At 43.4% G+C, this 27671-nt stretch overlaps 1 protein-coding gene and 1 pseudogene across 1 annotated transcript in view; both read left to right on the forward strand.

The window, feature by feature from the left end:
* Positions 1 to 6771: 6771 nt before the first annotated feature.
* Positions 6772 to 7694, forward strand: LOC132006765 (small ribosomal subunit protein uS2-like; annotated as a pseudogene).
* A 3486-nt stretch (positions 7695 to 11180) lies between these two features.
* SHROOM4 (shroom family member 4) overlaps positions 11181 to 27671 on the forward strand; it is a 208746-nt gene continuing 192255 nt past the window's right edge. The window contains exon 1 of the mRNA XM_059385933.1: positions 11181 to 11477. Coding sequence (XP_059241916.1) covers positions 11361 to 11477 — 117 coding nt within the window. The 5' untranslated portion in view covers positions 11181 to 11360. The remainder of the gene's footprint in view (positions 11478 to 27671) is intronic.

Here is a 27671-nt window from a genome sequence, read left to right on the forward strand (position 1 = left end):
TGTGGGAACATCAAGAAATAATAGCTTGGGGTATCAAGGAACATTTCTTCTATAAGTAAAACTTTTGAACTGACTTGAATAAGGAACAGGGATTTGCCAAATGGACAAGGATGAAATGGAGGGTCTTCCAGGTAGGAAGAAAAGTTTATGGAAAAGCATAGAAGTACAAGAGAATAAGTTTCACTTGGAATAACTGTCCACGATTTGGTATCTCTAGAGATGTAAGTGTGTGTTGTGGGGGAGGTTGGGACAGGGTTGGGGTGGCATAGGAGAAGAGAGCCAGCTATGGTAGGCCAGAGCCACATAACGATCTTAGTCAAGGGACTTAGATTTTATTCAGTAAACTATTGACAAAAATTAAATTAGAGGAGTGACATTGAGTTTGGGCTTTAGAAAGAGTGCCCTGGCTGCAAAGTGCTGCAAAGCAGAGAATGAATTGGAGGCATCTGGGCAGAATGGCAGGCAACAGAGAGCGCAGTTACGAAGCTGCTCTAGTGGTCTAGGTGTGGGATGATGGTGGAGTGGCAGTAAACATGGAGAGAGTGGATGGATTAGAGAGCTATTTTAGGACTAGAAATGACAGGTCTTCGTGACTGAGTGGATGTCAGTGATGTGAGAAGAAAGAGGGAGTTAAGTTTGATGCCTAGGTTTCCGGAGTTTAATCTAAACCAGTGAAAGACAAAACACTCTAAGTGCCCTATGCATTAGAACATCAAGTAACTGTCAGGTTCCTAATAGTTGTTCCAGAATACTCTTTCTTCAGCAATCTGAGCTTCCGGACCCTCAGAGAAAGGAGCTGAGCATTCCCAAATTTGAACATTTGTTCTTTTGTGTGGCTTTGTTCATGTATCTATATGAGTGGAGGGTTGTGTGTGTACACATCTAGGCACCTGTACACCTACCTGAGACTATCTCCCCCAAACAACGTAGCTGTAGAAATGAATCCTTTTCCAAAGCCCATCTGATACTCCTGGACAAAGGTGGTTCTTTCCTCTTTGGGCTAGATCATTTTACATTTAAGCCAAAGCAAGATGGCTTCCTCTTTAGCTAATATTTCATAAATGGGGCTCATTGCTACTTATTCTGAAATAAAAATAAAGTATTAAAGAAAGAAAATAAACATATCTAAATCTGTATTTTCACTGTCTGCTGTGTACTTCTCCAGAGCTTAATCAAAAGTGTAGTGAGACCTTTGTTTTGCTCAAATGCACACTGAATTGAATATAGTGCCTCCACCAATATAGGAGAGCAAAATGATGGAAACTTTCTGAAAGCAAAAGGGCTGGCATATGATTTTTTTCCTTCTACAGATGAGGAGTGAGGTAAGAGCTTAATATGTACCAAAAATATTATTTTATTAAAGACCAAGGAGCAATGTGGCTCACAGAAAATAGCATTCGAGAAGTACAACAGATTGGCTAACTCACAACTCAAAGCAAGGAGTGGCTCCTGTCCAAGTTGGGTCCCAAGAAAGGGCCACATTTAAGCCCACATATTAGGTCTCAGTAGTTCACCTGACTTTCACATTTTTGATATGAAGGAATCAGTCCCTAGCTGAAACCCCTCTAGAGCAATGGCAAACATTCATTACAGCCCAGCTGAACCTGTACCACATGACTGATTTTGCCAATGGCAAATTGAGGTTTTCCAATTAGGCTGACATTAATGTGAACTTAGAACACAAACAAACCAACTTCTGCTCCAACAAGTCTTCCCAGAGAGCACCAACCACCACAGATGGCAGCCTGTTTTGCGCACACACACACACACACACACACACACACAGAGAAGCTGTCCAGATTTGTCAGCTTGAGGATGAAGAGGTTCTACTCTATATTCTCAAACAAAAGACCAAGCCAGGATTCTGAGATTCCATGAGACACCTGATATTTTTTCTTAGTGGATAAAAGCATAGCATGATCCAATTGGGATGCCTTGGATATAAGGAGGAATCTTTATAAAGCTACCCAAGGAGAAACTAAAATCCCATATTTCTTTAGTATCATGTACTTAGAAGGATTTATTTAACTAAAATAGTTTACAGCTATAGCATTTTGTATATGAATGCTATAGTGGCTTTAACACAAAAGAAGCAGGCCTTAGCCATAAAGTCTTTCCCTAGCCCTAGGCAAAATTCTGCAGGAATCAGACTCTTTAGTAAGATAGTCTACTTGAAATCATCCTTTGTTGTACTCCCACAACATACCCTTAGATATATAGCTAAACTGGAGGGAGGAGATTGCTGTTGTTTTCATGTAATCTGTATATGAATAATACCTGAAACGTTAGACTTTGTTTCCCTCTCCACTGATAATTATCATTGCCCCAGATCTCTCCTCTGTGAGAAACATTCAGAAAAGCCAGGGTAATTGCTGTTCAGGGTGGAGAGAAATGGAGGAAGAAAGGGAGAGGAGCCATAGAAATTCAAGAATAGTCTAGCAGATGTAATTGATGAGATGAAAAATGGACAACTCTTGATATTATTTATGACAAAATCTGTTTCATTAAAAAAAATGCTCTGGGTCCCCTTTTGCCTGTGGGTCACCTGGTCCAGGGCCCACCAACATTTGATTTTCCAGGGAAGCATGGATGAATGATTAGTAAAGCAATGAATCTATTTTGTCTTTGGTTTCACCTATAAAATGATGACTTTTATTCTCTTACCTTACTTCCCAAAGCTGTGATGAAATAAAGAAGATGACTTGATAAAAACTGATTGAGTACATGTCATGAAACACTAGGTAACAATTACAAAACACAGGTTAGATTTCTCTAATGTGATAATTTGCCTATGACAAATGAGAACTTCCCTAGTCAGTAAATAATCTGTAAACAATCTTGAGCCAGAACAAAAATGGTTTCTTAAATGGCGACTTCTAGTATACATACAGGAAGAGGGAAGTCTGTGGCTCCAGATGGAAGAAAAGGTAAAGAAATGGGATTATAGCAGCCTTTCCAGGTAGAACCTGCTTCAAGGGGAGAAGGGCAACACTCATTGTGATAACTATGGAAAGATGGCTTCAAAGCCAAATTCAAGCAGTGTTCTTCATTCTCTCTCCCTCTCTTTCCTAAAGAAGCTCAGGTCAAACTCCCTTCAGGATCATACAAAGCTTGGGCCTAATATCCACACATACTTCCTTTAAAAAATTTTTTCCCACCTTGTTTTATTTTATTTTATTTTTCTTATTTTAATTCCATTTAGTTAACATACGATGTTATATTCGTTTCAGGTGTACAAGATAATGCTTCAATACTTCTATACATTATCCAGTGCTCATCATGGCCAGTGCACTCCTTAATGCCCATCACCTATTTTACCCATCCCCCTCACCCACCTCCCCTCTGGTAACCATCTGTTTGTTCTCCAGAGTTAAGAACCTGTTTCTTGGTTTCTCTCTCTTTTTTTTCTTTTGTTTATTTTCCCCCCTTAAATTCCACATCTGAGTGAAATCATGTGGTAGTTATCTTTCTCTGACTTATTTCACTTAACATTATACTCTTTAGCTCCATTTATGTTGTTACAAATGGCAAGATTTCATTCTTTTTATGGCTGAGTAATATTCCAGTCCATGTGTGTCTATGCATCACATCTTCTTTATCCATTCATCTATCAGTGGACACCACTAGGGCTGCTTCCGTAAGTTGGCTGTTGTAAATAATGCTGCAATAAACGTGGGAGTGCATATATTACTGGAACATATATTACTGGAACATAAGGTAGTTCTATTTTTAAATTCTTGAGAAAACTCCATACTGTTTTCCACAGTGGCTGCACCAGTTTGCATTCCCACCAACTATGAGGGGAGTTCCTTTTTCTCAACAACCTTGCAAACACTTGTTTCTTGAGTTTTTTATTTTAGCCAATCTGACAAGTGTCAGGTGTTATTTCATTGTGGTTTTAATTTGCATTTCTCTGATGATGAGTGATGTCGAATGACTTTTTATTTGTCTGTGGACCAGCTGGATGTCTTCTTTGGAGACAGATGTACACACAGAGAGATTCCTATTCAGTCAGTGCTGTGTTAGTAGGTCCATATAGGGGTGCCTGTGCGGCATAGTTGGTTAAGCATCTGATGCCACCTCAGGTCATGATCTTAGGTTCCTGGGATTGAGCCTCATGTCAGCAGGGAACCCCACTCGGTGGGGAGTCCGCTTGTCCCTCTCCTTTTGCCCCTCCCCCTGTTCGTGCTCCATCCAAATAAATAAATAAATTCTTCCATGCTATTTGTTATGCTCCACAAATAAGTCAAGCAGAGAGAGTCAATTATCATATGGTTTCACTTATTTGTTGAGCATAACAAATAGCATGGAAGAAATGGGGAGTTAGAGAGGAGAAGGGAGTTGGGGTAAATTGGAAGGGGAGGTGAATCATGAGAGACTATGGACTCTGAAAAACAAAATGAGGGGTTTGAAGTGGCAGGGGGGGTGGGAGGTTGGGGTACCAGGTGGTGGGTATTATAGAGGGCACAGATTGCATGGAGCACTGGGTGTGGTGAAAAAATAATGAATACTGTTATGCTGAAAATAAATAAATTAATATTAAAAATAAATAAATAAATAAATAAATAAATAAATAAATTCTTTAAAAAGAGAGAAATAGGCCCATATAGATATTCAAGAGACAGTATGGCATATATAAGTGGACAGAGGACACACAAACTATGTTGAAGTAACACCTATTTCATCTACTCAGAACAAGTTCAGAGCAAACAAACAAAGGAAACAGAGAGGCACAGATGAAAAATATCTGTTTTTTACTGTTAAAAGCTGGGTTAGTGGACAGGGAATATATAGGCAGTAATAATAAACTTCTTCATACTCTTCTCACTTGGCTAGACAGAATTTCTAACTCCCCCAGGGGTGAAGAAACAGACCAAATGAGTTATTCCAACCGAAGTACTCCCAAATAGGAATATGAAGAGGACAGAATGGAAGACTTCAATCACTTGCCTCCCTTGCAAAAGAGGAAAATACAACAGAGACATGATTAATCAACTTATCACAGTATGCTTCTTTGGGCTCCTTGCCTTGTAATCCTGATTTTACCACTTCCTGGCTTAGCTGGAAACTCACTCAACTCTCATTTGGAAAACAGTTAAAAATACCTACTTTGAAGGGTTTTTATAATCATTGCCAATACTGTATGGAAAGTGCCTTGTAGAATGCCTAGCATTTAGCAGTTGTTCTCCCAATCTAGGGCAAATTAAACTCACTGACTGAATATTGTTACCTTTTCTGTTGAAACATTATTTCAATTATATATGTGAGCTCTTTAAATAAATACATGTGATGTCTATATAACCCAATCTATAGATTCAATACAATCTCTATCAAAATTCCAATGACATTTTTTCACAGAAAGAGAAAAAAAAACCCTAAAATTTGTATGGAACTACAAAAGACCTTGAATAGCTTACACAATCTTAAGAAAGAAGGGCAAAGCTGGAGGCATTACATTTCCTAATTTCAAACTGTATTACAAAGCTATAGTAATCAAAACAGTACAATACTGGCATAAAAATAGACACATAAATCAACAGAATAGAATAGAAACCCCAGAAAATAAATCCAAGCATATGTGGTCAACTAATCTTTAACAAGGGCACCAAGAATGCACAATGCGGAAAAGATAGTCTCTTTAATAAATGCTGTTGGGAAAATTGGATATCCACATGCAAAAGGATGAAACTTGGACCCCTATCTTATACCACCCACAAAAATCACCTCAAAATAAATGAAAGACTTAAATGTATGACTTGAAACCAAAACATTCCTGGAAGAAAACATGGGGAAAATCTTCATGACATTGGTCTTGGTAATGATTTCTTGGATGTGACACCAAAAACATAGGAAAGGAAAGCAAAAGTAAACACTTGAAGACTACATCAAATAAAAAGCTTCTGCACTGCAAAATAAACAGATAAAAAGAACAAAATGATAAGCATCCTACAGAATGAGAGAAAATATTTGCAATGCATATGTCTTATAAGGGCTTAATATCCCAAATATATAAAGAACTTCTGCAACTCAAGAGAAAACAACAACAACAAACTTGACTAAAAATGGGCAAAGGATTTGAATAGATGGTTATCCAAAGAACACATACAAATATCTAACAAGTATATGAAAAGAAGTTCAATATCACTAATCATCAGGGAAATGAAATGCATATCACATCACACCTGTTATGACGGACACTATTGAAAAAAAGAAATCTCTATCAATGAATGTTGGTAAAGAAGTGATGAAATTGTAATCTTTGTGTACTGCTGGTGAGAATGTAAAAATGGGTAGCCACTATGGAAAACAGTCTTGAAAAAATTAATAACCGAACTACCAAATGAGCCAGCAATCCCACATGTGGGTATTTATTCAAAAGAATTTAAGAGAGGATGTTGAGATATTTGCACTACTGTGTTCACTGAATCATTAGTCACAATAGCCAAAAGGTGGAAACAACCTAAATGCCCACTGACTGATAAATGCCTAAAGAAAATGTGGTTTGTACATACAATAGAATATTATTCAACCTTTTAAAGGAAAGGAGATACTGTCATAAGCTACAATATGGAGGAACCTTGAGGACATTAGGCTAAGTGAAATAAGCTAATCACAAAAGGACAAATACTGCAAGATTCCATTTATATGAGGTATCTAAAGTAGTCAAATTCATAGAAGTAGAAAGTAGAATGGGCTTTCCATGCTACCTAGGGAAGGGTCCATACAGCGTTGTTTTGAGTTCCCATCGTAGCTTAACAGGAAACTTTCACAATGTCCGGAGCACTTGATGTCCTGCAAAAGAAGGAGGAGGATGTCCTCAAATTCCTTGCAGCATGAACCCATTTAGGTGGCACCAACCTTGACTTCCAGATGGAAGAGGATATCTACAGAAGGAAAAGTGATGGTATCTACACCATAAATCTGAGGAGAACCTGGGAGAAGCTTCTGCTGGCAGCTCGTGCCATTGTTGCCATTGAAAAACCCAGCTTATGTTAGTGTCATATCGCCCAGGAATACTGGCCGGTGAGCTGTGCTGAAATTTGCTGCTGCTACTGGAGCCGCTCCTATTGCTGGCCGCTTCCCTCCTGGAACATTCACTAACCAGATCCATGCAGCCTTCCGAGAGCCCAGACTTCTGGTGGTTAGGTAACCTGCCGACCATTGCTCTGTGTAACACAGACTCTCCTCTGCGCTATGTGGACATTGTCATCCCTTGCAACAACAAGGGAGCTCGCTTTGTGGGTCTGATGTGGTGGATGCTGGCCAGGGAAGTTCTGCGCCTGCGTGGCACCATTTCCCATGAACACCTGTGGGAGGTCATGCCTGATCTCTACTTCTACAGAGATCCTGAAGAGACTGAAAAGGAAGAGCAGGCCCATGCTGAAAAGACAGTGACCAAGGAAGAACTCCAGGGTGAATGGATGGCTCCAGCTCCTCAGTTCACGGCTACTCAACCTGCAGTTGCAGACTGGTCTGAAGTCGCGCAGGTGCGCTCTGTGTCTGCTCAGCAGTTCCCTCTGAAGACTGGAGCGCCCAGCCAGCCACTGAAGACTGGTTTGCAGCCCCCACTGCTGGAGCCACTGAATGGGCTGGAACAACCACTGAGTGGTCTTAAGCTGCTCATCCACAAAGGCAAACAAAATGGAAATAAGGTTGACGGAAAATAAACAGTTTGTAAAAGTAAAAAGAAAAAAAAAGAAAGAAAAGAAAAAGAAAGTGGAATGGTGGTTGCTAGGGGCTTGGGGAGAGGTGGAAATGGGTGTTGCTGATCAGTGGGTATAAAGTTTCAGTCATGCAAGATGAAAATGTTCTAGAGATTCACTGTACAACATTGTGCAGTTTACTTAGCAATACCATACTGAACACTTTACAAATTTGTTAAGAGAAAATAAATAAATAAATAAAATTTGTTAAGAGGGTAGATTTCATGTAATATGTTTTTTTTTTACCACAATAAAAAAATTTATATTTTATTAGAGCAAGGTTTCTGAAGCTATGGTCTATAAGTCTCAGCTCAAACTGAATATAACATTGCATGATGATGTGTAGCTCTCTAAGGGAGGGAATGCATAGATTTCACCAGAAGCTCAAAAGAATCTTTAGTTCAGAAAGGATTTAGAGGCACTTCTTATGAGGGAAATTGTATTCAAATTTGAGTTTACAGAAGATGGAGCTAAGGAAGTTAAAAAAAAAAAAGTTCAGTGAAGGACTGCTATTTTAGTCTTTTTCCTTCCAAAAAGATAAACTGGTCAATAGATTTCTAATGAAGAAAAGACTTGTGAGGACTTTTTTTAATAAGGAGGAAGTAAACAACTTGTTTTTAATTTCTCTCCCTGTTTCTGCTGATTGGCCTTTTGCCCACCTCTTCTGTCTGCTCCTTTATAGATCCTTTGTGATCCTTCTTGACTTTTAAATATTAGCATAATCCAAGATTCCATCTAAATCCCCCTTTTCTTATCATTGTGCTACCCCTGGGTGAGATTATCCACTCCAAATGGCTTCAGCTATAATCCAAATGTGTATTATCAATCACCACCCTTCTCTTATAATGCAGTTTCCTATTTTTGCCTGCCTACTGGACTTTCCACCTTTTTTTCCACAGGCAATTTAACATACGTTAGAGTGCATTCATTATCTGTTAGTTGGACACACCATGTGCACACACACACCCACACACAGAAAAACATCTCTGGATTCTTCTCCATCAACTTATTTTCACTTGTTTCATCTCCACCATCAAGTCTTTGTTTGCACATATGCTCTTTTTAACCCTTTGCTGGGACGTAGTCACAGAATTTGCCAACTGTAAAGAAACTTAAGAAATCAAGTAGCTCAATCCCTTCAATTTACAGAGATGGGGTGTGATCCTTTTACTTTCACACAGCAATTTAACAGCAGAACCAGCTTAGAAACTAGGCATCTCAAATTCTACCCAGTACCCTTTCTACCACATAATAATGCTCTCACTAACTGGAAGGAAGAATAAGATCCCTGCTACTAGCAGTGATTTTTATCAGTAAAGAAGCAACATTATCTAGCCATCTGATGTTCAGAATGTCTATTTATGTGCTCTTTGCACCAGGGTCTATGTAATTTATGCAGTAATTAGTAAAAAGGATAAAATGAAGAGTGCAAGAAGACATAGTGTTTTCATATGTATTATTTCATTTTAGCCTTCAACAGGCCCGGGAGATGGATAGTTTAGGGTTTACTAGCTGAAGTTTACAAAAGAAGAAAATGAAACTAAAAATAGTTCAGTGATTTGCCCAAGGTCACCCATCTAGTTAGTGACAAGGCCAGGACTCATATATGTGTCTCCTTCTTCCACACTTCTTCCTCTAGTCTAGACACATAATTCTAGTAGACCTTGAGTGATGACTACCTATTCTGTGAACTGAGATTTGCAGATTTCAATATGTTAAGACTGAAACATGCTGAGTTCCACCAAGCAATAATCATGAAGATTAGAGTCTTATCACAAAAAGGAAAAAAAAATCAGTTGCAATTCAGTTTCAAGATGGGATCGAGTAAATGAATGTCATAGTTTGACACAAAACTAAGAGTCAAGAAATTGAGATGCTATTTTCTCAAGTTTTCTGCTTTCTAGGAGGGGGAATGCAAAACAGTGACCATGATCGAAATGGTTTTTGTAGGCTAGAAGTCTAAAAGATTGAAGGTGGTTTCCTCTGTGAATCATATCTAAGGACTTTAAAAAGGGAGGCTATAAACACCCAAATTGCAGTTTTATTAAAGAAAAGTCAGGTCAGCATCATATCATGCAGACAGTTTAGAAGGCTGAGAAGGAATGATTGGGGGAGGGAGGGAAGGAGGCCCATGAGAGCAGTTTCATTGGCCTGCCAGGGTACACAGCAGGCAAGGGGAAGAGTCTGACAGGTGAGGGAAGAGTAGTAAAGAGTGGGAACCTTGTCCACAGAAAGCCGACTGTAGAAGGCAGGGAGCCACAGTGTGTCCTTTGGTGATGAGGAACAAGCTCTACAGGAAAAGGGCAAGAGACAGAACAGGCAAGAGGCAGTGGAAGAGCCCCTTGAGTCACAACGGAGTTGTCAAAACTTTCCCTGCTAGAGTGAGGCCCTTTGAAAAACGTACTGCCTGCACGTGGCTCTAGAGACAATACCTCAGGGAGAGTAGGGAACTTGTCTGGGTCAAGACCGAGAAATCAGCATAAGATTTAATAACAGGTTCACTTTTTGAGACTATTACTGTGTGTGTGTGTGTGTGTGTGTGTGTGTGTGTGTGTGTGTGTTTGGTCTGTTCTAAATGCCCAGCTCAAAAACTACAGCCTGGAGCATGAACAGATGAGCAGAAATGTCTGGATCCTGTCTAAAAGCTGATTCTTCCAAAAGGCACAACACTGTTAATTGGCCATCTTATCAATGGATGCTCTTTCCTATAGGTTTGTTTAGAAGTGGAAACAATACTACTAATCTGCTAGCAGTTTGCTGATTTCTGGCTTGGTCATCTCAGTGGGGCAAGTGCAAGGCCGTGCCAGAAACTCCGGATTGGAACATACACAAGCACAGTGCTACCCACAGACGCCAGCGCTGAGCCAGGGTGTGGCTAAGCCCGGGCAGGGGGCATCCTCAAAGTGTTTCTTTATTTAAACTATGCTCCGGGGCAATGTTTCATAATGACCCCACACACCTAGTGCATACACACTGAGCAGCCTACACACACAGCCCCACTGTGTTCGCTGGCCTGCTTACTCCACTTTCCATCCCTCTAGGCAAAGTCCACAAATTAGCAGCCTTATAACCCTCCCAGGACCCGGTTTGGGGACCTTCAGAAGAAAAAGGCAGTCAGAGAAACATGAACGCGCTAATCGGGAAGCCAGCGTTTCAGCCCACTTGGCCACGCGGGCTATCCACACTAACGACTTTCACCTCCCTCCTCCGCTGGCTGGAGGGGCGGAGAACCCAGCCGTAAGGAGGAGGACCAAAGTGGGGGGAGCAGCTTGAATGAAACAATGTAACAATTGATGTGAGGCCTTGCCTCGCGCCTGCTCCCCAGCGATCCTATAGGCGAGGTCCCACTGACTGCTCCTCCCCATTGCTCCGTTTTCTTGTCCATTACGCGCTATCCCTCCGCCTCTCCTTCTTTCTTTTCTTTTCTTTTTTTTTCCTTCTCCTTTCCCCCCTCCCTCTCTCCCCCTTTCTCCAGCTCCGTGTCATTTCCTCCTCGCGCTCGCCCGCTGCCCGAGCGTCTCCAGCCGGCAGAGTAGGCGGAGCAGGGCGGTGCGGGGTGGCGTAGCGCTGGAGGGCGATGGTGGCGGAGCTGCTGGGGGCGGAGGCAACGTAGCCCCCGCGGAAAAGGAGCCCCGCGGCGCCTGAGTCAAGCCGAGGATGGAGAACCGGCCTGGGTCCTTCCAGTACGTCCCTGTGCAGCTGCAAGGGGGAGCGCCCTGGGGCTTCACCCTTAAGGGGGGTCTGGAACACTGCGAACCGCTCACGGTGTCTAAGGTAAGAACTGGCGCCTCTGTTCCAGCGGTGCCCAACTTTGAATGGACTAGCGGGTGCGCAGGCTGCCGCGGGACGCGGCCCTCAAATCAACTTCGAAACTCGGTGGGGCTGGGAGTGAAAGCCCTCCTGTGGAGCATTAGCGGAACAGAGGGGTCTTGCCGCCAGCCCAGGCGCAGACACCCCTGACGGGTGGCGGGAGCACGGGTGGGAGCATTGCTGGCCCGGGGCTAAGAGCCCTGTGCGCACACACTCGGGAGGCTCTGGGGGCAGTTTTTTGCTCCTCCACATCGGGGCGGTTGCTCCCCTCAGTTTGAGCTGGAGGAAGTGGTGGCTGGTGGGGGTTTCTCCTTGGAAGTTCCCGCGCCCCTGGGGGACGGGCAGCGGCACTTGGCAGCTCTCTTAGCAGCGTTGGCGCCTCCGCCAACCAGCGGGTCGTCCCAACCGGGCAGGTTGCAGGGCGAGGGTCTGGTGTGGGAACGGAGATGAGGCACTGGTGGCTTTCGTCAGCCTCACTTCCCACGGCCGGACGCGCGCACATCCATTCAGCAGCCGGACGTTGCTCCTGCCGGTTCGGCTCGGCCTTTCCCTCCCTCCGGAGTCCTGCCTCAGCGCCGGCGAGATTTCCTGCACGTTGAGAAGTGTGGAGGAAACTTTTGCGCCATGGAGCGCAGCTGTGCTGGAGCCGCCGCCGCCGCCGCCGCCAGGGTTTGTTTGTTTTAGGAGGTTGTGATCTGCTGGAAGCCAAGTTGCAGCGGAGGACAGGGGAGAGGAGCTCTCCTGAGTGCTCCAGGAACCCCCCCCCCCACCTCCCTGCGAAGGAGCCATCCCCGGTAGAGGTGTGGGGCTGTGGGGGCCGCGGGGGCTGTTACCGGGAAGAGAGATTTGTAGGGCCATTCACCTTGAGACGCCAGATTGCCAAGGGAAGGAACTCGTCGAACTTCCTCCCGGTTTTTTTGTGTGTGTTTTGTTTTTGTTTCTCTTAAGTGCTCAAATCTGAAAAACTCTTCCCCTTCCAACCCACTCAAATTGCAGTTGAGGTTGTAGACGTGGGTTTGGGCTGGAGATAGAAATATGTGGCTTCTCAGCAGGGAACAAATGTCACTATTTTTTGGGCTTTGTAAGGGAGGTCACATCTCAGTAGGGGGTGGCCAGTGCCCTACCACACGCCCCAGTAACCTGTGCTGCCATCTCCCCTTGTACTGGATGTACTAGTTAACTTGTAGTGGAGAGGTCCTTCAGGCCTTGGGGCCCACCCTCTTAGGAACCCTGGAGTATTGCCATGGGGTGTACCAGTCAGCTTGAGCAGTCTCAGGTACCTGAGGGAAAACTTTGAGGAGCTGTCGGGGAAACCTGGAGTCTTTGGCCTCCCGAAACACCAATAACCAACCCCTATCTTCATCCTGCTCTCCCTTCCCCACAGTGGTCATGTATTTGGAAGCACCCTGAGATGCCTTTGTCACCCATTGTCACATCCCCTCTTAAGGCACTCTCCCTTCAATATTCTCTGGAGGGAGTTAATAAGCTTTTCTTTTTTAGGCAAAGAAAACAGCAACACTCTCAAACAACCATTTTGGGGAGGCGAGAATCCTGACCTTCAGGAATTTCTTCTAATCAGTCTCCTCTCTCCCCTCTTTCCACCAAGGTCAGAATGGGCTATGCACTCGTCCATGGTCTGGCAGTTCCTCCCTTTCTTTTTCTCCTTACACCATCCACAGAATTTCCAGTCTGCTTGGACAGCCTATCTTGGAGAGGTCATTTTTCACCTCTCTCTGGGGCTGAGCCATCCTGAGAAGCGCCCCAGAGAGTGCTTACTGCTATGGCCCTGGATTGTTTTGTGAGCCCATGCTGAGCATAGCAGGGGGTGTTACTAAGTATGGGGCAGCCAGCAATTTGTGGTCTGGCTGGGGGATTATTTGAGGGTAGATGAGGGTTTCCTTGGCCAAGCTGTTGAGGAAGTGACTCGTGTGTTGAGAGGCAGGGTGCCTTTTAATGATTCCCTTTCTGCTGAACATACAGTTGACCCCTATTATATGAAAACTCATTATTACACACATTTAGGTATGCAGGGGGTAAAATCATTTATCCTATTCCTCTCAAACAGCCTGGCACCTTGCAGTAAAAGCCAGTTGTATATAACCTAGTTAGCCCCAACATTGTGTAAAGGGGCCATACTATTTTTTTTTTAAAGTGCAGTGATTGCCTGTATTTTTTTCTTGCTAAGACACTGTGTGGCACAGTGCATTAGTCCTTTTTTCATTTTTCTGACTTAGTTTTGTTTCCTCTTGCTTCAGAACAATACAGTTTTCTTCTCGAAAATAACATCAGTCTGCACACACATGCAGATGGGATGGAAGGCCGTAGAAAGAGAATTGTAATGGCAGATTGGAACCTTGGGTTCTAGCCCCTGCTCTGCCACTCATTAGCTTTGAGATCCTGAGTGCATCACTTGCCCTCCGTGGGCTTAGTTGTCCTCAGGTCTATTATAAGGTTCAAGTGGGTGGTCTTTAAATAAGACTGACAGCCCAGCTGGCAATCTTTGATGCTAGCTCTGGCCCTTTTCTTCTCAGAAGGGTTGTGGAATGAAGATGAGGCTTTGTTCCATTTGCATACAGTGTTACTATTTATATGGTGTTTCCATATCCCTTATTTCATAAGCCTCTTCCAGTCACCCTGGGAGACAGTCAGGGAAGGTTGTGGAGAAATGGATGGAAAAACTGAGGCCATTGATGCCCTGAGTGGTTCGTCTAGGTCTGCCATACAGTGAATCAGGGCTAGGGTCCAAGTCCGTCATATTTTCTACCACTTGGAGAGTTTCTTGATTCTTCTGGTAGTACTGCAGTTTGTGAAGGGCCATGGGGCAGTACCATTCATGGGTGTATCTAGTCTTGACAGCACTCCCAGTGACTCTTTCCACACCAGCCTGTGGTTCCACAGTAGGTGAGGAACTGGGTTACAGACACTGCTTGCTGAAGTCAAGGAGGAGGAGAGGACTATTTTAGTGCTTCCAAATCACTGTGAGGATCTCAGGTCAGGCAGAGAAAGAGGTAAGGTGTAAGAATCATGGTGGGAAATGCTGGAGGACCTCCTTTGGTGTCATGGAAAAAAACAGTTGGAGTTTGGTGTGGAATACATGCTTAGAGATAGCTTGCCACTCTCAGGAGTGGATGGATTTGAGAAAGGGTGATTAGTGGGGAAAGATCACAGAGAATGTAAAAGGCTACCTCATATTTGTCATGGGAGAACCTTTGGACCAGGAAATGATCAGGTTGGGAAATGGTTGATTCCTACTGGCTCCTGTGAGTTCCTCAAATGTAGGAAATTCAGCTGCCCAAGTTTTAGGAGACTGGTGTAGTCTTCTCACAATTTGGTGAGAAAGAAAGAAGAAATTAAAAAAAAAAAAACCCTGCTATTGATTATCCCAAGTGTTAAGGGATGGCTTATGATTTCCCTGTACATTGTGATGTTTCCAAAGAAACATAACCCACAAGGGACTTGGGCCCATAAACTTGGTGTTATTAATTCCTTAGGTTAGCATCTTATACTACCTCATTGGCCCAGGAATCCTGTTTGGATAAAGTAGAGATTCTCTTCTAATCATATTTATCTGGTTTGTTACCTAGGGGTCCCCCTCTACAGTGTAGACAGTCATCCATGAAGTTGGCTCCCTGTACTGGAAAATATATTTTATGGGGATGGGTGACCTTTCCAAGGTTCTGGCAGCAATGATTCTGCATCAAATAGAGCTTCTCAGAGGACTCAGATATTCAAATTTTATCCTTCTGTGATGCGTGTGTGTGTGTGTGTGTGTGTGTGTGTGTGAGAGAGAGAGAGAGAGAGAGAGAGCGAAAAGTAGAGAGAAAGAGAGACAGATGGACAGAGATAGAGAGAGTTACTGACCATAGCATGAAGTTTCTATACTCATTGTGAGTCCTTGGAAATGTGTCTGAGGTTGGCTGAGGGTGGGGGGAAAATGGGAGTGGAGATCAGTGGGGATCCAGGAGAAGGAGAAAAATTGGGGAGGAGAAGACAGGCTTATCCTACATATTTGCCTTATTCCTGGCCCATTTTTCAGCGGCATTCTCTCTCAGGCACAGTGAAGCAAGTGGGGGCTTTGTTCCGGACTGCTCCAGAACAAAGTAGAGTGGGATGAGAGAGTAGCTTGGAGGAGAAGGAAACTTCACCTCCTCCACTTGCTGTGCATTGCTGTTGCTATGTCATTTTACCCTCTCTAGACCTAAATGCCTATTTGCTAAATGGGTGTGGGCATACCTGTCCCATCTTTATTATTAAAGATGACGTGAGAATGAATTGGGAAAACTCTCATACTGTTTGCCATCTTTAGCCTAGGAAGATGGCAGGACATGCTCTTTACATTGTTTTTAGTTCCCTCCCATCCTCCTCCCCATCCCCACCATGACCTTATTTCTAGAAGAAGCACACAAAGAGGCAGTTGAAATTTCAAGAGGACGTGGGTTAAGTCAGATTGAGGCCATCTTTGGCTGGCAGTAAATTTGTGAGTTAGAGTTCTTGCTGGCTGCAGAGGTAATGGTATATGAGAACCAGTAGTTCCTATGAAGCCTTCATAGTTGTGTTACAGGCAAGGCCCACCCCAGACCAGAGCTTGACATTCACAAAGGGACCTTCATGGGGTGTGCTTCTTGGGAGCTTAGTCCAGCCTAGGTACTTACATTAGTGCCCCCCTCATCTGCCTCTAGAATCAGCAAAGGTATCTAGGGTCTCATTACCTCAACTGTCCCAGAGAGTAGCAGGCATTTGGAGACCTGGAGGAGGAATCCCTCCAGGAAGATACAAAGAAGTTTGGAGGGAGGTAGAGCAAGAAGGACAGGTGGTATATCTGGTAACCCTTGGCTGAGCTTTGGGGGCACACTATTTCGGGGCCTGCTGGCTGTCATAATATACCTGGTACCCTATTGAGATCCAGACATGTGCTCCCTAAAGTGAAAAAGGCCAAGCCTGTTAGAGGATTTTCCCATTCCAAAACCTCAGACAAAGAAAATAATTCAACTCCAGCTGGAAGACATTTGAGCGTTGTCCCTTGAAAAATTTTTTAAATGATTTCCCCTTTTGCTCTCCCCAACCCCCTCCCAGGAATTTTTTTCTAAGTCTCAGGCTTGAGACTGGAGTTTGTGGAGTGGTTTATCTAGAAGGACCATCACAGTTTTTATAGTTAGGTTTCTTCATAACCACGGTGGAAAAGATGCTAACCCATCTGAGGAAAGTGAATAATTTTCCCACCCCCATCAAGTACCAAAGGACAGCCTTGACTCAGGGCTGCTAATCCAATGCTATTCTTGGAGGAGGTCTAGAATCACAGATTCTCAGAGTCAAGAGGGCCTTTGGGGGGTTTCCAGGACTTAATCTTAACCAGTCCATTAGCCTTCAGTCTAGTAGCTCTGAGTTTGTTGTCTTATGCTCATGTGGGGAGTTCACTCTCTTCTTAGCCAGTTGACTGTAGACAATTTTTCATATGCTGAGTGGCAATCATCATCCCTCTACCTTCTATCCAGGGGGTCCTAGCCCTACCTTCTGGGACCACACAAAACAAGAATGCTTTCTCTTTGTCTCGGGTCCAAAGACACAAGACTATGTCCGCTTGTCTCACCTTTTTAGGCTGAAGAGCCCTAGCAATTTCAGCTATTCCTTACTGGCATCTGAGATCTAGCCTCCTCTCCCGTTTCCTCCTCCCACTCTGGATGCACTCCAGCCTGTCCCTGTTCCTCTTGAGCTATGGAGCCTGCAGCTGAATACAGTAAGTTAGAGGAGTCTGACCAAGGTTGAGTTGGATCCTTAAAAAAACAAACAAACAAAAAAACAAACAAAAAAACAAAGAAAAAACAATAAAGCTGAAGATCACTGTGGCTCTTTCTGGTATATCCATGCCATACAAAGACCCTGTGTCAAGCAGAACCTTTTAGTGGGAGTACTTTGTTGCTGCTAAGCCTTACCTGCCAAAGACCTTTACCTAGACATCTGAGACAGCCATGTAATAAATTTGGGAGGGACATATTTCATCTCTTATTGTTTCTTTAGAGTTGCCCCAGCCCCATGCCTAGCCCAGGATAGTGTTGAGAGAAGTGTTCTAAGCAAGATGAGAGAAGATACAAGCTCTGACCTCAAGGAACATACATGTTTATATAAAAAGTTACAGAGAAGGAAGTTGTATCATAGAAGAAGTAGAGTTTAATGAAGAGTGTCAAAATCAGAACTTTAGAAGATCAGATTTATTTTATTTTTTATCAGCTTTTGGCTTGGAATTTGTAGGAGTAACCTCTCTGCCCTGAATTTTCTCCTTCTGAGAAAAATCGGTGTCTCCAAGATTGAAGATGCTGACTGTGTGACATAGTCTCCAACTTACAGAGCCCTTATGGAGGAATTTAGATACAGCGGTCTATGTCCCAACCCCTTGACAGATATTCATCTCCCTGCACATCACCACTGGCATGGGGTGCAGAACTCCTGCTGTTGCTGCCAGCCCTGGGTTCTGAGATCTTCTGTCTATACCTGGAATACCCATAAGAGTCACTGCTGCTGGAGGCCTTGCACCCACAGCCTTGTCTCTGCAGGCCCCTCACATCTACCAGTTTGACACCTAAGTTGGGCAAATATTTTTTTCTTGCTCCTAAAGCCCTGATCTGGGACTGTATTATCAATATAATTTCATAAGCCATACCCCATGGATTAAACAAGCCTCTCCAGGGGCACCAGGGTGGCTCAGTGGGTTAAGCCTCTGCCTTCAGCTCAGGTCATGATCCCAGGGTCCTGGGATCGAGTCCCGCATTGGGCTCCTTGCTCAGTGGGGAGCCTGCTTTCCCCTCTGCCTGCCATTCCCCTTGCTTCTCCCTTCTCTCTCTCTCTCTCTGTCCTCTGACAAATAAATAAATAAAATCTTTAAATTGGCCTCTCCAGAACTGCTGTGAATTTAGCCACTGTCAAAAACACTGTGTCAGAAAGGCACGTTTCCTAGCCTTCCACTGTCTCTTCTCCAGGCCTCTCATCCTTCCATAATAATGAGGATTAAGCTCTTTTCCAATATTCTGCCTATAGGAAACTATCCAAAGCTCCAAGCTGTTTATTCACAAAAAGTGTTTTCTTGGAGAACAATTTATTCATAAGTTAGGGGCAAGTGCTCCACAATCTCTGTTACACAGACCTGGGTGGGTTGGGGGTTTCTACTCCTATCAGTGTGTTCCTATTCCTGATGCTCAGATGCGGTGTGTGTGCACAGTGTATATATGGTTCAGTTTTTCTCCAAAATTGAGCCCCAGGCTTACCGGTTACCTTTCAAACAGTGATTGCTTATGTTGATACCTAGGTCACTTTCACTCAATTTCCATGCAGCCAGATTTTTGTCTCCTGGTGCTCTCCTGAAAAATTCTCTTCAGACAGACTTCAACTAAGTCACTAATGAATAAGTTGAGATCTTTCCTTTTCCTGGCTAAAGATTGTATTCCAGTGACTGGGATGGGGTAGAGTTTCATCTCCTTACACCCTTTTGCCACATCCAGTGTAAACGGGCCAAGTGGAAAGATTGTCTTGGGCATTAATTTTGCAAGGGATGATCCGTTCTTCCTCACATCACACTGGCATGTTTACTTGGGCTCATAGCCATACTGGTTGGGCACCAAACTTGCAAAGATCAAGATGACTTGGTTTCTCAAAGTGACTAGCCCCTCCCCTTTGACTTCACCTCCACTCCCTCCTCATTCAGCACAAGTCTATGACTGTACTGGGTCACAGAATGAGCACTGCATAGTAGCAGCAGACACATTTTCCGGGCATCCAGGCTGCCCTTCTTTCCTGTCCAGTCTTTGCTTCCCAGTCCCCGCCCATCAGCACCAGTTGCTTGAGGCCTACATTTTGGACTGGCTCATTCAAGTGCCATTGCTTCTTTGTTCATTCATTGGCTGCTCTGCCCTCTCTCCAAAACCCAACCTTTTTTCTCCTTTGGTCACAGAGGGCCCTTCTAGTCTGCTGCACCAACTTTGTCCCTTTTGTCTCAGCCATGCTTCTGGTGGGGGATGAATGGGGGTAAGAGAAGCTCATAGAGTTAAGGTTGATAAAGTTTGAAGACACTTAGCAAATTGATAGCTGGATCAGAGGGATAGATTCTCACCCTGTGTCTCTCTCTATCCTGTTGCAGAAGAGGACAGGCCCTTTGCTACCTTCCTGATACTTTTTCATCCACTTGCAGAGTAATCTTGCTATGCTGTTTCACCTCTCCGTACCCTCCTGTTTCTTCTCAGACTCTCTGTGGGGCAAGCCTCTGCTTTGTTGAAGGGTTGTGAAGGGCTCCAGCTCCAGGATCCTTGCCTGGTCTGGGCTGTGGAAGTGTGCATGGCAACTGACAGCAGGCAATCATTACAGTGCATGGCATTTCTCCACACTACTACTTCCTATCTTTCCAGAAGTGGCTGTTTCCTGGTATGTTTTTAGGGATGGCATGAGGCATGGTCTGTTAACTTTCACTCAAGTCTTTTAATGTTACATCTGTGAGGAATGTGAGAAGTGGGACTCATTTGACAAGATCAAGGGTTAAGCCCAGTGATGGGCAGACCCTTTGTGGTGTCTTCTGGCCCCCACCCTTGTGCCACTCAGCAGAATCCCAGCTGTATGCTCGGCTCTCTTCCTGAGCCTCTGGCAGGGAACTTTTGAATGGTTCTTCTATACTGCCTTTCACAGTCCATCAGAAATGGATTTTTTTTCTTTTGGGGTTGGGGGTTGGGGGTGACACAAGGTAGACCTGGGAGTAAAGCTGGTTCAACTTGTTATTCTGGAAAGGGGTTAGAATCTCATGGCTGCAGCCCCATCTTTGCTTATGAGAAGATGACAAGCTAAAGCTTTGTCTTTGTTGATCTGCCTTGCTGTTTTCCATTTCTTTTTGCTTGTGTTTGATGTTAAGTAAAAGCTCCCATGAAAACTACTGCAGGTAGGCAGCATTTGATGGCATCTTCTCTGACTGAGAGGGTGAGTGATGACATGTTGGAGCCTCAGGGGTGAGTAACAAGGTCTTGATTCTCATGTTCTTTGGAGGGCTTGACTGAGAGTTTGGAGCTCTGCATGAGTTTCAGTTTGCAGTCAAGGAGTATCAAGACAACAGGCTGCAACGTGGACAAGGCGAGACCCTGGAAACTCCACTGGCATACATGTGCCTCTTAAACTCAAAGGGAAGTCGAGGCCTAGACATGGAGTATGGGAGAGGTAATAGATGCGCTGTGTCACAAATCCTGCTGCTTCTAGGTGTTTTACATGTTTTCCCATTTAATTTCTGCAGTAACTCTTTAGGGTAGATACTGATGTCTTCACTGTGCAGATGAGGGGACTGAGGCTCGGGGAAGTGAAATAATAGAGTCTAAGACATACCAGAAGTAGAAAAGCTGGCATTGAAATTTATATCTGTCTGACTCCAAATCCCAGATTCTTTCCATAATACCGTGTTTACATAGATGAATGAATGAAAGAGAAAGAAAAAAAAAGAACTGGATAAGAATATGAGGCTGGGGGTTGGGGAAAGAAATGAAATAGAGAAATTAAATAGAAAAGAAAGAGAAAAATGAGTGGGGGTGGAGGAGAGAGGTAGAGAGAAAGAGAGGGAGAAAGAAATGAGAGAAATATAATTTTGTACCAAAACCAACATTACCAGTACATGCCCCTCAGGGATCAGTCTGAAAGGAAGGATTCTGTTTTGTTTTGTTTTAAATCTCAAATCAGGGTAAGGGGTACAGTCTTGTATTCAGAAGCCCTGGAGTTCAGCCTTCGCTTTGTCACTCACTTGTTGTGTTCTTGGGTGAGTCATTTCCCCCTGCGTCTCAATTTCCTCTTTTGCAAAATGAAAATGATAATACACACACTTTTTCTTTCCAAGAGGAAGAGAGATGGATTTATCCTTTATCTCATATAAACACTAGATGTGTATGTGATTTAAGAAAAAAAAAAAGCATTCCACAGGTGTCTCATATTAAACAAAAATTCTCTTAAGAGAATTTTGAACTTAAAAAAAGAATTGTATGCAGCTGTGGAATCTTTGGGACGATGCAAAGTGGCAGGACACCTTTAATGGGATGTCTTCTGCTGCCAGAAGATGGAAGACCAGACCTGATTTCTGGCTAATGTCTAAACAGCCAACAATTTGAAAGTCTATGCTAAACCTTGTTTGGCTCCTACCTAAGAGCTCTCAGCTAAGCCTCCAATCAATCAATCAATCAATCAGCTAACCAATCAACACATATTTGTTAGTACTTTGTAAAGTGCCTAACTCTAAACTAGAGAATACAAGAGATAGCCACCACAGAAGACCTGTTCCCTGGAAGTGACAGTTTTGTTGAGGAGAACCATTATTGCAAGCTCAGGAAAGAAAAACCTGTAAGTGGTGAATGGGATAGGATCTAAGAACAAAATTTATTTATTGGAAAGAGATTTCACTGGGAACTGATGTGGTCAGGGAGGTTTACGGAAGAAGGAAGAAGAATTGGGGCTAGGCCTTGAGAGATAGGTAGAATTTAGGTAGGTTAGGAAGAAAGAAAGGCATTCATCCAAGTTAGTATGCTAAAGACACTGCTTCATGTCCTAAAGACACAGGAGACTGAGGTCAGTTTTCTCACCCCACGGTGAACTAACAGCGTGAGCTACCCAAGTACAGGGTATGTGTTTGGTCATTTATTTGCCTGTTCATTCATTCATTAAATTTATTGAGTGTTTGTTCTAGGAACTAGACTAGTCTTCCTGCAGCCTATGAAACCAGCACAGAGCTCCATAAAGGTCATTTTTATTTGTTTTCTAACAAATACTTTCATGGTGCATACCCCAGGCCAGACAGTGGCTTTCCAATTTAACACTTAGGAACTCTTATCAATACCATTCTAGAGATGAGAAAAATGAGGCATAGTCAGGTTAGTTAACTTGCCCAATGTCATACTGTTTGTGTGGTGAGATAAATGGGTCAGTGGGGATCTGCTTGACTGTTGCAGATTGGTGAAATGTAAAGATGAATGGACTTGAGCCAACTCTTCTGAAGAACCCAGAAAACTGGGTTATAGAATAGATTTTTTGTTTTGTTTTTGTTTTTGGAGGATCAGAGTTAATGTCTTAAAGGTAAAGTACCTGGCAGAGGACCAGCCACCCAAGCATTCACTTGAAGAAATCAAAACTGAACCATACAGAGGGGCATTTCAAGGCCATCAGCCGTCTTAGTAATGTGCTGTTGTTATACACTAGCAAGTTGCCAGAGGTCAGTGGTAATACACACCACTTGGATCTGAAGAAATGAAAGAGAGGTGGGGGTCAGAGATGAATCCAGTATAACTAAGCTAAAAGTTTCAAAGTGGTGATGGGGATTAGGAAAGCCAACCAGTTTTCATTCATTTTTGGGTCTTCTGAGACTCAGGCATCTATAGGCCTGGCCAGTTAAGAAGTTCCATGGACTGTTTGGAGGAAAAAAAAAAAGGATTTGTTTATTTAAGGCCCCTGATCATTTGAAACAGCAAATCATTATTTTAGGAACATGATGGTTAACATAGACAATTTACCAATCTGCTGATTGTTCTGGAAATTAGTTAATTGCCAGACAAGCCCCTGCTCCAACAGACATTGGAACAGGCCTGCATTGTTATTTAATGGGCTTTTCTGGTGGTAGCTTTGTCTTATCTCCTTCAATCTGCCAGGATGCTTGGTCACCTGAGGTGTTACTGGCCGAAGTTCCGTCTAACTTTGGACTTTTCAGGTGATGGGAATGTCCACAAATCAAACAGACAAAAAATAGATGAAACTGTCAAAACGCCAAACTTCAGACATGAAGCTTGAAATGTTAAAAGGTTTGAGGCAGTTAAAAAACATCAGTTGACTTTTGCCAAGATGTTTAAGGATTGTTTTCTCTATATGAAAAACAGAACATGGAGGCAGAGTAAAGCAAACCTCAGACCGTTAGAGTTTCAAGTCTGGATTGCATTTTTGTTGTTAGCAGTTTTATATTCTGCATAGAGTAGTATTATTAACCTATGAATATTATCATTCTTAATATCTCTACAGTGTATTGATCTTTAAATGTGACCTTTGAAAAAGCATTGTTAGGCTTGCAAGTATGATTAGACTGCCTTCAGTGGCATCCTTACCATATTTCATCCTGATTCTTATGTTAAAATAAGGAAGACAGGGATACCTGAGTGGCTCAGTTGGTTAAGGGTCTGCCTTTGGTTCAGGTCATGATCCCAGGGTCCTCAGACTGAGTCCCTCATCAGGATCCCTGCTCTGCAGGGAGTCTGCTTCTCCCTCTGCCTGCCGATCCCACTGATTATGTGTTTGCTGGCTCTCTCTCTCTGACAAATAAATAAATAAATAAAATCTTTTAAAAAATAAGGAGGAAATGGAGTGTTGCTTCAAAAACTCATTTACTGCAAATCTGGCTAGAAAATGCCACTTTATTATTAAGAGACTTCTGCAAATTTGGAGTGATTATCTGACCCAAACCTTAGCGCTGATGCCATGTTATACTTTAATGAAGTTATCAGGAAAGGTTAATTTTGTGTGCAGATGTGCCTACCCATCTGTCTTCTGCCCCCATCTTTCTGAGATGTTCTTTCTAGATCCATTACTTTTGTGTAGTGTTACCCACTTTTCTGCATGGTGAAGAACTAAAAGTCAGAATGTTGTAAAGATGCCTGTGCTGCAGAACCTGGTCTGTTCACTCCCTCCCTCCCTCCTTCCTTGTAGAAGGAACTCACTTCCGGCTAAGGGCCAATGGGCACCTGGGTTCCTTTACCTAACTCTTCTGTCTAGGTGAAATAGCTTATAATTTATATTTGAAGTTGACTTGAGTATCTAGCTGCTGGAGGTATTTTTCTGAAAAAGGCTATCTGAGTGCTCTGGCTTTTACAAGAGCCAGCTTGCTAACTTCTTTCTGCGGCATGAGTCCTAGTAGGAAGATGATACTCTCCCCCTCTGGATGTAAAGGGTTAAATATGTAATTTTTCATATTTTCCTGTGCCTTTGGCTGGAGAAATGTGCAGTGTTCTGAAATCTGCCCAGGCCCTGCACATACTATATCTGCTTAAGGAGGGTTTTTTTGGCTCTTAGCCCTTCTCAGCTGCATTAGGGTTCAGGTTACATCCCTCTCCCCTTCCAGCCACTAATAAAAGCCAAAAGAATTAAGGATCAGGGAGAGTTAATTCCCACTGCTAAGACCCAGGTGGGGCCCTTCCACCTCCCATCCTGGCTTCTAGGCTAGAGTCCTAAATTGAGCTCTAGTCTAAGCCTGTAAGTGACAGTGATCTGGAACAGGCCCCAGAAAAGCACTTGACAATCAGGTTTTGCCCTATGTTGGCAGTTCTTTCCTGCCTTTCTCTCTGTCTCCTCTCTCTCTCTCTCTGCCCCCACTTTGCTGTTGGGATCTTACAAGAGACCAGTGACCCCAGGGGCCAAGCCACCCAATGCTATCACAGGAATGGAAATGATGTATCATAGTCCCTTCCTTCTAAACTGGAAGATCTGGGTGAATGAAGCTTCGACTTTTTACTTCTACTCCAATCCCTGACCCAACTTCAGTACAACATTAGGAATCTCTTTCAGAATAAGAAATGTCATTCATATCTCACCCAGCTTGAAAGAGATGCATAGTAATGAGCTCTGAAACAGTGAACTCAGACAGAGGGCAGCTTTGAAGGAGGATCTTGCAAGAGCTGGGACAGGCAGGAAGAATCCTCCTTCTGGAACAACTTTACTACTGTAGTGACCTCCCTAGTGGTTTCCCTCCCTTTGATCATTCCCCTCCCCCTCTTAAAGTTATTTAATGGTTCCCTGCTACCTGTAAAATAGAGCCTGAACTGCTTTAGCTTCGTGTATGGACCATTCTCCATCTGGCTTTAGTCTTACTTGTAGCATTCCTTCTAGGACCCAGGTTTTCAGGCAGGATAGTTTCCTCTCTGTCCCCCGACACACTGGGGAAACTCTGGCTTCCAAATTCCCCATCCTGATGTTTCTTGAGTGCCTTGGCTTTTCTGTCCTCATCTCTGCCCCTTCCAGTTGGGCTTAACCTTCAAGCCCTAGCTCTCAACTGCAAGGGCATCATCTCAGTCTGCTCCTGGTGGAAGTCATCTCTCCCTTTTTGGAATGCTGGAGTTCTGATTTTCCAGTAGAAATCTATGGGTACTTTGGCTACCCTGTGTCTGGCTTGCTGGACCAAAATCTTCTAGAGGACAAAGGTTATATCTTCTGTATCTTCATCATCATCCTCAGCACAGAGCACAAAATAGTCTTTCCTTAGTGGTTTCGCTGGAAGAGTCAAGCAAGAATTTTGTATTCAATAATTGGTCATTTTCACCTTTCCCCTTCCAATTCCAAATTCAAAAGAGGAGATGACTTTGGTGACACCTACTAAATGGGGTGAGACTTGAATGACACACACACATTGTATGTGAGTTAGGGATAGAAGGAACACACAGAAGGAAGTGGTAGTACAGGTGGGAGTTGAGAGAGATCCGTGATACAGCATTGGATGTGAGGGATGCTGATGACAGTGGGGGTTGGGGGTGGTTACCTGCTGGTCTCTGATCTGCTTAGAGTTTGGTTTGCAACAGTTGGATTTCTTGCTGCTGCAGGTCTTGAGTGTGAGCTATGTTCCTGAGGCTTGAATGTGAGAGAGGCCTGCTGACTGATGATCACAGCATTCCCCTTGCTGTTGGGAAGTGTTGTTTTGAAACTCTGAGAACAGCAGCCACTCCTCCTGTTGCTATGTGTTTGGGGAAAGCAGAGTGTGAATCTTCTGTCTCAGATGTTTCACTGCTTCATCCCAAAGGAGGTAGCTTTATGTGAACATACTCTGTGTGTGTGTGTGTGTGTGTGTGTGTGTGTGTGTCTTTCCACTTTTGCTTAAGCAAGCCCTAACGTGTTCTGTCTGACTGGCCTTGGATGTGAGTCATCGTCTGGTATTTATACCCAGTGCCTTAAGTGTCCTCATTATTTGACCATGACATTCCTTTTCTCACTATTTTATTCAATGCTGAGAATGCTGAAAAGGGCCCAGAAGAACCATCTCTGTTCTCCTTCTTAATGGGGTCTAATCTAATTGGTGGCTGACTGTCTCTGTGGAAGTCAATTAGGTCATGTCAGGGCACTAAAGGGAACAGACTGAAACTCATAGTGGCAATACTGTGACAGTTTAAAATACACACTATGGGGCCTTCTCTTAGTTCGTTCCGGCCCGGACTACTGCTGCAGAGTTTGAATCACTGGAACCAACTCGAGGAACAGTGCTCAAGGGGATCCCAGGAAGTGTTTGTCCTTATCAGGAACGTAGTAAGCCTGAAGGGAATACACACAGTCTGAGAAAGTCTTAGAGGCGATGATTCAGCCTTCACAGGCATTGGTGGAAGAAGCAGAGAATGTTAGCTTGCTCCTTATTGCTCTTTCCGTTAAGATCCTTCCAAAGCTGAAAGTTTTGTTTTTGGAAGCATGCTCCTAGAGTGTGGGAATAGTAAACCCCATCAGGGGCACTCTTGTTATCAAGGGGACAGAGCTTCAGAGAGGAAGGACATGACTGCTAGTATGGTCATTTGGAGGCCAGGCAGCCAGTAAATCATTTGAGAATGAATTAAAAGTTCAAAGGGCAGGAGGGAATTCTTTGGGGGACATCATAGGTACTTGAAAAATCAAAGGGATAACTGAAGTGCTTTTATTTTTTTGAGTGCGGGAATGGAAGTGCACAGTAGGAAATTGGCATTGCTGTTTTTGTGTGCTTGGGAGACTCAGCTCTGTACTGGGGACCATCAAAGTCACCATAACTAAGTGCCAATTATGTTCTGGGAGTTTTAGATGCATAATCTGTAATCTTTTCATTACTAATGTGATAGTATTCCTATTTAACAGGAGACTAAAAAAAAAAAAAAAAAAAAGAGTCTCTGAAGGGCCAAAAGACATTCTCAAAGTAACAGAGCTAGTAAATGGTAGATCTGTGATTTGAAGCCAGTTCTATATGACCCCAGATCCCAAGCTTGTCTCATTATACTTTGGAATTTTATTTCAAAATTCTCTTTTTGTGCCTCATGTTTCTTTCTTTTTTCTTTTAAAAACTTACTTTTTAAAAAAAAATTTTATTTTTTCAGCATAACAGTATTCATTATTTTTGTACCACACCCAGTGCTCCATGCAATCCTGTGCCCTCTCCAATACCCACCACCTGGATCCCCC

This window comes from Mustela nigripes, chromosome X (genome assembly GCF_022355385.1).
Source record: "Mustela nigripes isolate SB6536 chromosome X, MUSNIG.SB6536, whole genome shotgun sequence".
NCBI classification, from domain to species: Eukaryota; Metazoa; Chordata; class Mammalia; order Carnivora; family Mustelidae; genus Mustela; species Mustela nigripes.